Source organism: Agrilus planipennis, unplaced genomic scaffold, assembly GCF_000699045.2.
Source record: "Agrilus planipennis isolate EAB-ADULT unplaced genomic scaffold, Apla_2.0 scaffold6, whole genome shotgun sequence".
Taxonomy (NCBI): Eukaryota; Metazoa; Arthropoda; class Insecta; order Coleoptera; family Buprestidae; genus Agrilus; species Agrilus planipennis.
This window is the reverse complement of record NW_020439302.1, coordinates 725,774-736,164: the sequence shown is the minus strand read 5'-3', so window position 1 is coordinate 736,164 and position 10,391 is coordinate 725,774. Positions and strand designations below refer to the sequence as shown.

General features: G+C 33.5%; 4 protein-coding genes across 7 annotated transcripts in view; 3 read left to right on the top strand and 1 right to left on the bottom strand.

Moving 5' to 3' along the window:
* The window catches only part of LOC108745193 (DNA ligase 1), a 27,046-nt gene extending 19,130 nt beyond the window's left edge, over positions 1-7,916 (top strand). Inside the window, exons 1-9 of one of the 2 annotated variants that reach the window (XM_018481328.1) lie at positions 2,231-2,273; positions 4,960-5,213; positions 5,268-5,425; positions 5,828-6,023; positions 6,089-6,229; positions 6,294-6,518; positions 6,571-6,730; positions 6,793-7,070; positions 7,270-7,626. In XM_018481328.1, coding sequence (XP_018336830.1) covers positions 2,246-2,273; positions 4,960-5,213; positions 5,268-5,425; positions 5,828-6,023; positions 6,089-6,229; positions 6,294-6,518; positions 6,571-6,730; positions 6,793-7,070; positions 7,270-7,626 — 1,797 coding nt within the window. In that variant the 5' untranslated portion in view covers positions 2,231-2,245. Of the gene's footprint in view, positions 1-2,230; positions 2,274-4,956; positions 5,214-5,267; positions 5,426-5,827; positions 6,024-6,088; positions 6,230-6,293; positions 6,519-6,570; positions 6,731-6,792; positions 7,071-7,269 lie in introns of those variants that run through there. The other variant, XM_025978501.1, reaches the window with a different exon arrangement.
* LOC108745209 (trichoplein keratin filament-binding protein-like) overlaps positions 1-8,496 on the bottom strand; it is a 64,926-nt gene extending 56,430 nt beyond the window's left edge. For 2 of the 3 annotated variants that reach the window (XM_018481340.2, XM_018481357.2), the window contains exon 1: positions 8,250-8,496. In XM_018481340.2, the coding sequence (XP_018336842.1) occupies positions 8,250-8,252 (3 nt within the window). In that variant the 5' untranslated portion in view covers positions 8,253-8,496. The remainder of the gene's footprint in view (positions 1-8,249) is intronic. The other variant, XM_018481349.2, reaches the window with a different exon arrangement.
* A 386-nt stretch (positions 8,497-8,882) lies between these two features.
* LOC108743688 (probable NADH dehydrogenase [ubiquinone] 1 alpha subcomplex subunit 12) lies at positions 8,883-9,614 on the top strand. Its single transcript, XM_018479271.2, has 3 exons — positions 8,883-9,053; positions 9,125-9,243; positions 9,299-9,614. The coding sequence occupies exons 1-3, from the start codon at positions 8,959-8,961 to the stop codon at positions 9,508-9,510; spliced, it is 426 nt and encodes a 141-aa protein (XP_018334773.1). The 5' UTR covers positions 8,883-8,958; the 3' UTR covers positions 9,511-9,614.
* Positions 9,615-9,636: 22 nt separating this feature from the next.
* Positions 9,637-10,388, top strand: LOC112905642 (2-methoxy-6-polyprenyl-1,4-benzoquinol methylase, mitochondrial-like). Its single transcript, XM_025978439.1, has 3 exons — positions 9,637-9,888; positions 9,946-10,095; positions 10,162-10,388. Exons 1-3 carry the CDS (start codon positions 9,723-9,725, stop codon positions 10,386-10,388), a joined length of 543 nt encoding a protein of 180 aa, XP_025834224.1. The 5' UTR covers positions 9,637-9,722.
* The last annotated feature ends 3 nt before the right edge of the window (positions 10,389-10,391 follow it).

The following is a 10,391-nucleotide window of genomic DNA, read 5'->3' as shown; positions in this document are numbered from 1 at the left end:
TGTAAACAGGGACTGTCCAAAGAATAGACCTGAAAATCAAAGACCAGGGTCGTACTAGATGCAGGTAGGCCAAACGATTCCGAAATTGTTGGAATGGTAGAAAATTTGGGGTACCTACCTACTATCAACAGAATCTTATCGCTAAATCCAAAATTATCGGCGATATTGTGGACAAAAAAACAAAAAAATTGTACCGTAACGTATACATAATTATTACCCTATGTGCATAATTAGACTGGTCTTGAAGATTTAGGAAAAGAATTTGAAGTTAAATGGGACAAGATTAAATATACTTAAAAGTGTAGGGATGAATTACAGACATAGAAAAGTGATACTTAGTTTGTATAAAGAGCAACAGGCAGTTATAAAGCAGGGGGTTGCAACATAGAGAAGTAAATATTAGGAAGGGAGTCAAACAGGGATGCACACTGTCACTGCTAATTTTTAATCTATACATCTGTAGGGATAGATATTCAGGAGCAAAAGATTAGTATGCTTAGATTTGCAGATGATATAGCAGTATTAGCCTCTAGCCAGGAGGAGTTAGAGATAGCTTTAAATAAAATGGAAGCGGTATTTACAAAACAGTATTGTATGAAAATAATTAAAAGTAAAACAAAAATACTGATATGCAAGGGAAGAAAAGGGAGAGAAAGAGCGAATATAAAGATAGGAGACGAAAAATTAGAAGAAGTGGCTGATTTTAGGTATCTAGGAAGTCAGATAAGTCAGGGCGGAAGGAGTAATAGGGATATAAAGCAGAGAATAGCGCAGGGTCGACTCGCCTTCAATAAAAACAAGTGTCACTTCTATGCTCGCGAATGATTAATTTTTGAAATTCGGAAGAGGCTGTTAAAGATTTGTTTGGAGCGCGGCGCTGTACAGGTGCGAAACATAGACACTGGGCGCGGCGGAAAAGAAAAGAAAAGGTTAGAAACGTTACAGGCGAATGATGAGGATACCGTGGATAGAGAAGGTTAGAAATGAACAGGTATTAGAAAGAATAGGAGAAGTCAATAAGAAATGGGCGAGATAGGTTGGTAGAACGCCTTCTCAGGCATGAAGGTCCAGTCAAAGACTATTAGAGGCACAAACAGGAGTTAGGAGGGGTAGAGGTAGATTAGATTAGTGTTCTCAAATAGTTAAGGGTGCAGGTTGTTCTAGTTTTGGGGAAATGCGAAGATTAGCTCAGGATAGGAAAGAGTGGAGGTGCGTGTCCAATCAGTCTTACAACTAGCGACCTTATGATGATGAAATTCATTCAGAAAAAATGGCTAGGTACTATTAAAGTACTGTTATCTAAAACTTACTTTCAAATCTTTAATTTCATTTCTATGACCTCAAGAACATAATAAGCTGAATTGAACATAAAACCTAGTAAAAACAGTAAATAATTCGGGGTTCGAATGAAAATAAAAAGTCCCTATTTATAACCTTTTCCTACACTTCATAGTATAAATTCGTGTACAAAACATATGTATAGACAGCGATAAATAATTGCTCACGTCTCTTAAGACACAGTGCCAAGTTTTAAATTTTGTCCGTAACCTTTGCAAACAGTAGTTGGCAAAGTTATAGAGCGTAAGAAAAGCTGATTTTATCAATATTCAACCAAACTTAAAAGGTGACAGTTAAAAAATTCGCTTTTACGAAAAGTGGCACTCTCCATAATCCATCAAACTTAGACGTTATTTTCAACAGATCAACACAAAAGTAAGTTTACATATTATACATGTTACAAAGCATGTAGCCAATAAATTATAAATCGATTCCGCCTAGCCGTTTCTAAAAACAAAGCGGCCAATTAAACGTTTATAAAGTGAGTAGTTACCAACATCATGAATAGTGTGTTACACCCTACAACGAATAGATTGAGGACGTTTTGTAGTTGCATCATCTTTTTTGATTCCTAATTAGCTAAAACTGCAAAGTTGTGCTAGGCAGTTCGCTGCGCAGTCAGGCGATGCGCAACCGATTAATCGATTCCCAATCAATAAATAAAGCATGTCAGGCAGGGGATGCTAATATTCAATGCCGTAAATAACATGAAATATTTAGGTCAATTATTTTTTACGGCTAAAAATACACCAATAAAAATTAAGTTCTTCACGAAATGAATTGAGGAAGTTCTCTATTGGCCGATTGTTACAGCCCAAATATAAAACGCAGTTCTTTGATCTCTAAAGACTACGTTTGATTCTTTTTAATTGCACATGCCGCTCGTGGATGTTTAGTTAACTATCATATGTACCACCAGCACCAACTACAGTTAGGTAAATTTTATGTGACGAAAAATCATTTAAATTAAGTTTAACGAGTGCAAAATTAGTTTTGTCGTAAGTACCCATGTAGCTCGTACTTGTGTGTGTGTCAATAAATTAACACCTAGTAACAATAAAATAATTTTCTTAATAGTATAAGTAGTAAATGTACAATAACTACTAATTGTCAGGAGGCATAAAAACTATTGAGTAATATTAGAAAAATTGATGAAATAGTAAACGATTTTTTAACAGTCCATACTGATAAGTTCAAAATAATTAAAAATTTGTTGCATGCTTATTATCCTTTATGTTATAGTGCTATGTACTTAAAATGCAAGGGCAATTTTTGAAGTGAAACTTCTTTACGCCCGGTAGGGTAAGTTCGTTTCAAGCGAGTTGCTATGTAACGAAATCATGCAACGCATTTCCCCTGCTGTCTGTCCCTATGTATGCTTAGATCTTTAAAACTACGCAAAGGATTTTAATGCGGTTTTTTTAATAGATAGAGTAATTCAAGAGGAAAGTTTATATGTATAATACATGCATAATACAGCAGAGAAACACTGATCATTTTAGAGGTTTGTACTTACATTGCAAACGCTGGCTGAACCCTACGAGATAGATCAAAATAATATACTACAGTATTGTACACCTTAAAAAGGTCTACAAAAAAGTCAGGGATAGTATATGTCTATCTATTAGGGATAACCCACAATAACAATTTTTAATCTTTTACTTTTTACGAGAAATAATGGCTTATTTACGAAGCGATTTTAAGCAATACAGCATTAATCCTTATCCAATCAAGTACTTTTAAATACATTGTGCATTTAATATAGAGCAATATGGCCCTTTACAGCATGTAATTTAAATGAATATTTTCGAAGATATTACAGACTTAAAATGCAGGGACATAGCGGTTGCACCCGTGTGAAGCATACTGTACAAATAATACTATTAAACCAATTCCATAACCCCTATGCCGCTATGTTTAAAAAAGTTTTACTTCAGTAGCGTGTTGTACAATTACACGTTGAATTTTTTTCTTATATTTCGATGGGGTAGGTTAGGTACAATAACAAAATGATTTTATTATTAAAATATCAGCTTTCTGATGCTATCTTACCGGAAATTTGCCACCAGAGAAGTTAAGTACATCTAAACAGCGTTTTGGTGTTCTTCATGTGTGGGTAGCAAATCGTTGCCAACCTAACCGTATTTTCAATTGTCGAAACGGGTGAAATCACCAGATGCAAAGTCTGGCCTATATGGTGGACAATCATAGTTTTTATCCATAGCAATGCACGACAGCACTGTCACCATTATGAAAGCCCCTCTCAGACAATTTGAATGGTACGTTTCCGACCATCCACCACCGTATAGTCCAGACCACAAACAGAGTGATTTTCACCGCTTTTGGCAATTGAAGGCATAAATTGGTGGACAACAACGAACTTCAGAAGGCTGTTAAGACGTATAAGGGGCTTCGGAAAGGTGCCACAATACGACAAATACGTTAAAAATTAAATGTCTCATTTTCAAATAAAACAGCCATCGTAAATTACTATTTCAGCTGTTCACAACTTCAAAATATTTTACCACTAACAAGTGCACAAACGGTTAAAATTTATGACGAATTTTTACCTATTTGGTCGAAGAATTGCAGTGACTGTAGGATATTATTCAAAGCTACAAGGCGACCATTTAGATGTCCAATTGGCAAAAGTGTACATATAAATACAGCTAATAATAAATGCAACAAAAATTTCGCGAAATCAAGAACCGTCGACAACGCCCTGTATATGTCAATATACCGCTGACGTACATTGCGCGTTTAAACCATTTTTCCAAAAATCAAAAATTTAGCATGAAGCAACTTTAGGGACCGTAGGAGTAGGCACTTTGACGGTGCCAATAAAATCATGAATAAAGTGAGCAACTTAAAATTTAAATCACCTACGAAAATAATATTTTCATCATGTTACGCTTTTCGTAATAAAATTGGAAAATTTCTCTATTAGGTTGTAAAGTTAAAAAAAAAAACTTATTACATAGAAGTTTTCTGTTAATTAATTTTTGAAATACCTAACATTTAGTTATAGTATAACCAAATTAACATTTTTTAAATTTTGTAGCAATTAGTTATGAAACAATATTAACACCATTATATTCCAGGTTGCATACCCAAATGATTATCCTTCCACATAATAAAGCAATAATTTACATCAACAAATAAAAACTTGTTAAACACGTTATTTACACTTTAGTAATATTTGAAACGAAAATAATTATAATTTTATGGAACATTAAAGCAACATGAAACTACTTGAAGATTATTAAATCTACAATAATACTCATACTTCTACATTAAATTCAAATATGCATTTTTTTAAATGTTTTTGTTATTTGAATGAAAAAATTTCATCAATAATGACAATTTAGTCAAACATATAGAAAGTTATAATAAATTAAATTACAGGCAAATCAACAATAAAATGATATTCCTTAAATTTAGAGTTAACAGTAGGCAACCTGCTTGTCTGTAGAGTTAGGTAAGTTGCTTACAGATGCATAATTATTGTTATTACTAAACGATAAACTTGGCGTATACAGGGTGTTCATAGACTCATTATAACGTAAAATTATTTGTTTATAAATAGTAATGTATGCAATCCCGAAACTATTTTCTTTACAGGTCCCAAAAAGACGACCAACACACAAAAAACGCAGAACAACAAACCGATTGAAAATGGTACAAAAAAAGAACAACACACTTTCGTAAAACCACAGTTAAAGCCGGTGCCCCCAAAGGAGCCCACCAAATTACAGTCTAAAGAAGTTAAAGTACCCATAAAACTGAACAGCGTGGCTGATCGGCCCATTAACCCCCCGATCGAACCCAAACGACGGGGGTCATCAAAAGATGAATCCGACGCTATCATCGACAAGGTTTATTAATTATAACTCTAATAGTTACTATAAATTGATATTATTTTATGATAGGCCATGCCTGTAAAACGAAACGACCTAGTTCGCGCGGACAGCCTGAAAAAAATGACTCCCAAGGCACCCCCAATGCCCCCACCGGTCCCGAAAGCACCTAGGCCTCCGGATGCACCACCTCTTACAGAAAAGAAACAACATGTCTTGGAACACCTCAGGTATTATAATAGCAACAATATTATAAAAAAAGGCGCTATTCGATTAGAATGTAAAGTCGACCCGATTTCAAAAAGGTTAATTTTGCGTACGTTACAAGTCTTAGTACCTTTGTCAACTTGCGTTCCGTAGTATCAACAATTAAAAGTAAAAAATATAATCTGTGTCCCTGACATTCTGCGTAGTTTAAAGACTACTGCCAATTTTTGGTCTTGGCAGTTCTATTTTAAACAATTCTTTCATAAGACCATTATTATTAACAAATAAAAATGCGGTGAACTAAAAGACTGGAGTATGTTCTTACACTATTCTTATAGTCAACAGTAAGTTGATTTTAGGCGGTTCATTCATTCCGAATTGAATTTTTGAAATGTAAAATTGAGATCTTTTTTTTTTTTTAATAGATCGAGACCGAAACAGAGGCCGGACTGGACCGGGCTCCTAAAGGACATAGAATCAGGAAGAAAGCTAAAACATGTCGTCTGTAATGATAGGTCGAAGCCTCTTTTGCCAAACGCAAAGGCCAAAGAGGGCACCAAAGAAGGACACTTCGTTTACGAAACGGAAAAACAAACCGCTCACAACGACCTACTCAAAGAAGTTAGTAACTTTTTACAATCTGAAAAATACTTGCACAGGATAAAATGAATACTCGTTGCTTTTAGATTCAAAAAGGTGTATCCTTAAAGAAGGTAAAAACAAATGACAGAAGTAAACCAATCTTGGAAGGGCTTAGAAAGTTCCGAAGGCAGATGACAATCGAAGAACAAATCCAGAAATCACAATCCATGGCCAGTATACCACCAGTAAGTACAATTAGTTCCGATACAGTGCTTTAATAACGACTGCAAACTTCAATCCACTTCGTAGGAAGAAATAGAACCTGATGAAGTAGATGAATTAGACGACATCGATAAAGTTAGAGACGATCTTCAAAGTACAAAACAGTTGCTAGCAATAGAATTACGAAATAAAGAAGCCCTAGCACGAGAAAATAAAAAACTGCAAACCAAGATACTTCAATTAGAAGCTGAACTTGAAAAAGAAAGGAATAAAAAACAAACTCAAGCACCAAGCACAGTAGCCGATGAGAAGGTAATCTTTCAATAGAAGTAATTAAATTTACAAATTAATGTTCAAATTTTAGTTGATGAAGACGCTTAAATCGGAGGCAGAAGAAGCTAGAAAGACTGCTGAAGAGTTAGAAAAGAAATTCCACACTGCCGCTAATCAACTGGACAACACGAGATCAGAACTGGAGGAATTACGAAGACAGAAGATGATGTTAGAAAAGAAATTACAAGATGGTGAAATTACTTGAAAAATTCAAAAACCAATTTATATCTACAAGGATAATATTGTATTTTAGGTAAGAGAATGTCGGTATGTGAAAGAAAGCCAAGCGTAAAAGAAGAAAGTTCAGAAGAAGAGGAAGAAAGCGAGAGCGAGGATGATGGCGAAATGACCCCAGAAAAAGTAGAAAAGAAAGCACAGAAAGAAGTAAAACAACTAAAAAACAAACTGCTGAAGTTCAAAAACAAAGAAGACAATGCAAAGAAAGAACGAGTTGCGCTAAAAACGCAAATGAAAACATTACAAGCTGCCATGAGAGACGAAAAGAAAAAGTACAAAGGCTTGAAGAAAGAGGTAAGCACACTAAATAAAATTTTCAAAAGTACATAACAATATTAAACTTTTATTTTGAAATTTTCATACTCAAAATCATAGTTAGTAAAAAACAATAAAAACAATAACTGACTTTGTCATTTGTCAAATAATCGTGTATCCCTCGGTAGGTACATTCTATCGATAAAATAAATAAAACATAATTGCATTCCTTCTTAAGGTTGATAAAATGGCAGCTCTAATGAAAGAAACGAGTGAAGATGAAGATGAAGAAGAACCCGAGGAAGAAGAAGAAACGGAAACAGAAACCGAAACAGAAAGTGAATCTGAATCCAGCGGATCTGAAAGTGAGTCCGAACTCAGTGTAAGCGAAGCTGAAGATGCGCCTGTTGAGAAGAAGAAACAAAATCTGTCGACAAGAACCAACAAGCACGAGAATAGATTAGCAGCCCTAAAGAAGGGCAACTACATGCTCAAAACGAATGTTGAAAGGCTGCAAGATGATATGAATAAGCAAAAGGACATGACGATGGAATTACAACAAGAGTTAGACTCGGTCTTGGCAGATTTAGGTTGATTTTTTGTTGTTGTGATCGCCGTATTTAACTTTTTTATACACAATTTAAATGGTTTGTATTTAATGGAACACTACGTACTTGTATGTTCCTCGGATATAGTATTAAAACTTAAGTTCTTGCGATAATAAAATATACAACAAGAAATATTCATTACTGTAAACTTCTTAGTAATATTCTGTAACATTAAAGGAAGCAATTTCACATACAATGTAAAGATTACCTACTTTACAATGATAGCATTTTCATATTACCTTCTGTGTGAGATAACAATAAAAGATGTGATATTTTACTAAGACAATTATTTCAGAATAGCAGTAACTTGCAGCATTTACAAGGTAAAATGCCAGTTCTCGTTGTCTTATTTTTATCAACAATATCTTTCTAATAACTTGCAATGTAGTTAATTCTCATTACTCATTACTTCGTCAAGTTTTTTCCAAAACAACTTGCTATATACCAAAATATGTATAATATTAAAATTGCACCATGTAATTTCAATACTTGGATAAATATATAAACAAAATTCGTTATTTGTTTATATTTAATGTAACAAAATTCTAACCTTACACATTTGTTTATAGCGTGTAAAATTAAATTTTAAAGTGTTATGCAAAACACTTACCATGAATAAGAACTGCTAATCACTTTAATCACAAGTTAACAATTATTAAAATATGCAACATGTTTTTTTCAAGTTCACAAATACGAAATTAATAATTTCGAAGACGATTTAAAATTATTTATGCACCACAGGTTAACCAATTCGACCAACCTAATGGTCACTATGGGTTAGTTACTAGTTACTAGGACCCATAGACAAGTTAGGACCATAGTAGTTAAAGTTCATGGATAAGTAAGAACCATAGTAGTTAAAGCTCATAGATAAGTTAGAACCATAGTAGTTAAAGTTCATAGATAAGATAGGATCATAGTAGTTAAAGTTCATAGATAAGTTAGAACCATAGTAGTTAAAGTTCATAGATAGGATAGGACCATAGTAGTCAAAGTTCATAGATAGGTTAGGATCATAGTTAAAGTTCATCGAATTAATCACTTGCCACTTCATATACTTTAGTATATTTTTAGTAATCACAATTAACATGTAACCTACATTAATTTAATCAGTTTTATTATATTTATATCTGTAAAAACTAACCGTGAAAGTTTTTGTATTTATTTGTCAAACTGCCGTTAAGTGTGACAATCCGATGAACAATTGAACAATGGCAAAATGAACCTCTGTCACTCAATGTCATAAGGAAGAAACGTCAAAATTTTGAGGTTATATTAAAAAATTAATAGCACTTATGAACTAAATAAAAATCTAAAAAATGGCAAAGTTTTTGGGGCTGGATAAATTAGCAAAATTAGTTCAAATAGTAAAAGATAACGGAGGCGTCAAAGCCTCTTTGTACAAACTGTACAGGTAAGACGCACTGACTGTTACATAAGTCTTCTGCAAATCTTAAAAATTCAATTTCTTTCTCCTCTAAATAGATTCGACGACCTAAGAACTGGCAAGTTAGTAGGTGTTGATAAGTATGGTAACAAATATTATGAAAACCCAACCTTCTTTTTTGGACGTAGTAGATGGGTTGAATATGCTGATTATTATGGTTTGCTTCTGTTTGTTTTTTCTGTTCAACTTTAGTATGACTTTCCCAATTCTAGGAATGGATTATGATGGTAGCCAAATACCTGCAGAATGGTTTGGATGGATGCATTACAAAACTGACCTACCGCCAATGGAAGACCCATCTAGACCTAAATATAAATGGATGCTAGATCATGTTGAAAATTTAAGTGGTACACCAGAGCAATATGTTCCTTACAGCACCACTCCTAGTAAAATTAAAGCTTGGGTTCCTCCTAAGAGAACTTAAATTTTCAACTGAATAAAATGTGTAGATCACTATACTTGAATTGTTTATAATGTCTTAGCATATAAGTTTAAAGTGTACCATAGAAAATAAATTGTAAATAATTATTTGTCTTTTTACTGGAATTAATCATAACCTATAATATGGTCATAACCTTCAAATACTAGTACTGATATTAGGTAATAAAAATTTTGTAGAAGTGATTGGAAATATAGATGTCGTTGAAAATAAACCGTACTTTTCTGAAAACACTTCGAGGATTTAATACTGCTTTTGGAAGAAATGTAGCAAACGAACAACCTGCATTCAAAACTGAAGAGTCCACAGATGAAACACATTTTGGCTTTCAAAAAGTTAAAGAGGGCGAAAAAGAACACAAAGGCATTCCCTACATCCATCTTTATCTTAAATTATAAAATAAACCTTCGTCTGTTTTAGTTCATAAAGTTTTTGAAGATGTAGCAAAGTCTTATGATTTAATGAATGATGCCATGTCTTTCGGCATTCATAGAATTTGGAAAGACATTTTTATACACAGACTTAGTCCAACAGAAAATACAAACTTATTAGATGTTGCTGGGGGGACAGGTACAAGAACGTCGTTTTTTAAATTACTGTTAAATGTTACTAAACTGTTTCCATATTACTTTATAGGAGACATTGCATTTAGATTCCTTAACTATGCTCAAAATAGTAATTATAAAAATTGTACTGCAACTATTTGCGATATAAATAGCGCTATGTTGGAGGAGGGAAAAAAACGAGCCATTAAATTAGGGTATAGTCCTAACTCATTAAGTTGGATAGAAGGAAATGCTGAAAAATTACCCTTCAATGATGAGACATTCACTGCCTACACAATTGCTTTTTACGAGAAATAATGG

Bases quoted from the DNA above. Each gene is read 5' to 3' on its own strand.
- LOC108743688 (XM_018479271.2), top strand. From the start codon at position 8,959: ATGGCAAAGTTTTTGGGGCTGGATAAATTAGCAAAATTAGTTCAAATA. The intron at 9,054-9,124 runs GTAAGACGCACT...TCCTCTAAATAG, and splicing joins TCTTTGTACAAACTGTACAG to ATTCGACGACCTAAGAACTG. The intron at 9,244-9,298 runs GTTTGCTTCTGT...TCCCAATTCTAG, and splicing joins TGAATATGCTGATTATTATG to GAATGGATTATGATGGTAGC.
- LOC112905642 (XM_025978439.1), top strand. From the start codon at position 9,723: ATGTCGTTGAAAATAAACCGTACTTTTCTGAAAACACTTCGAGGATTT. The intron at 9,889-9,945 runs GCATTCCCTACA...CGTCTGTTTTAG, and splicing joins GGGCGAAAAAGAACACAAAG to TTCATAAAGTTTTTGAAGAT. The intron at 10,096-10,161 runs GTACAAGAACGT...ATTACTTTATAG, and splicing joins AGATGTTGCTGGGGGGACAG to GAGACATTGCATTTAGATTC.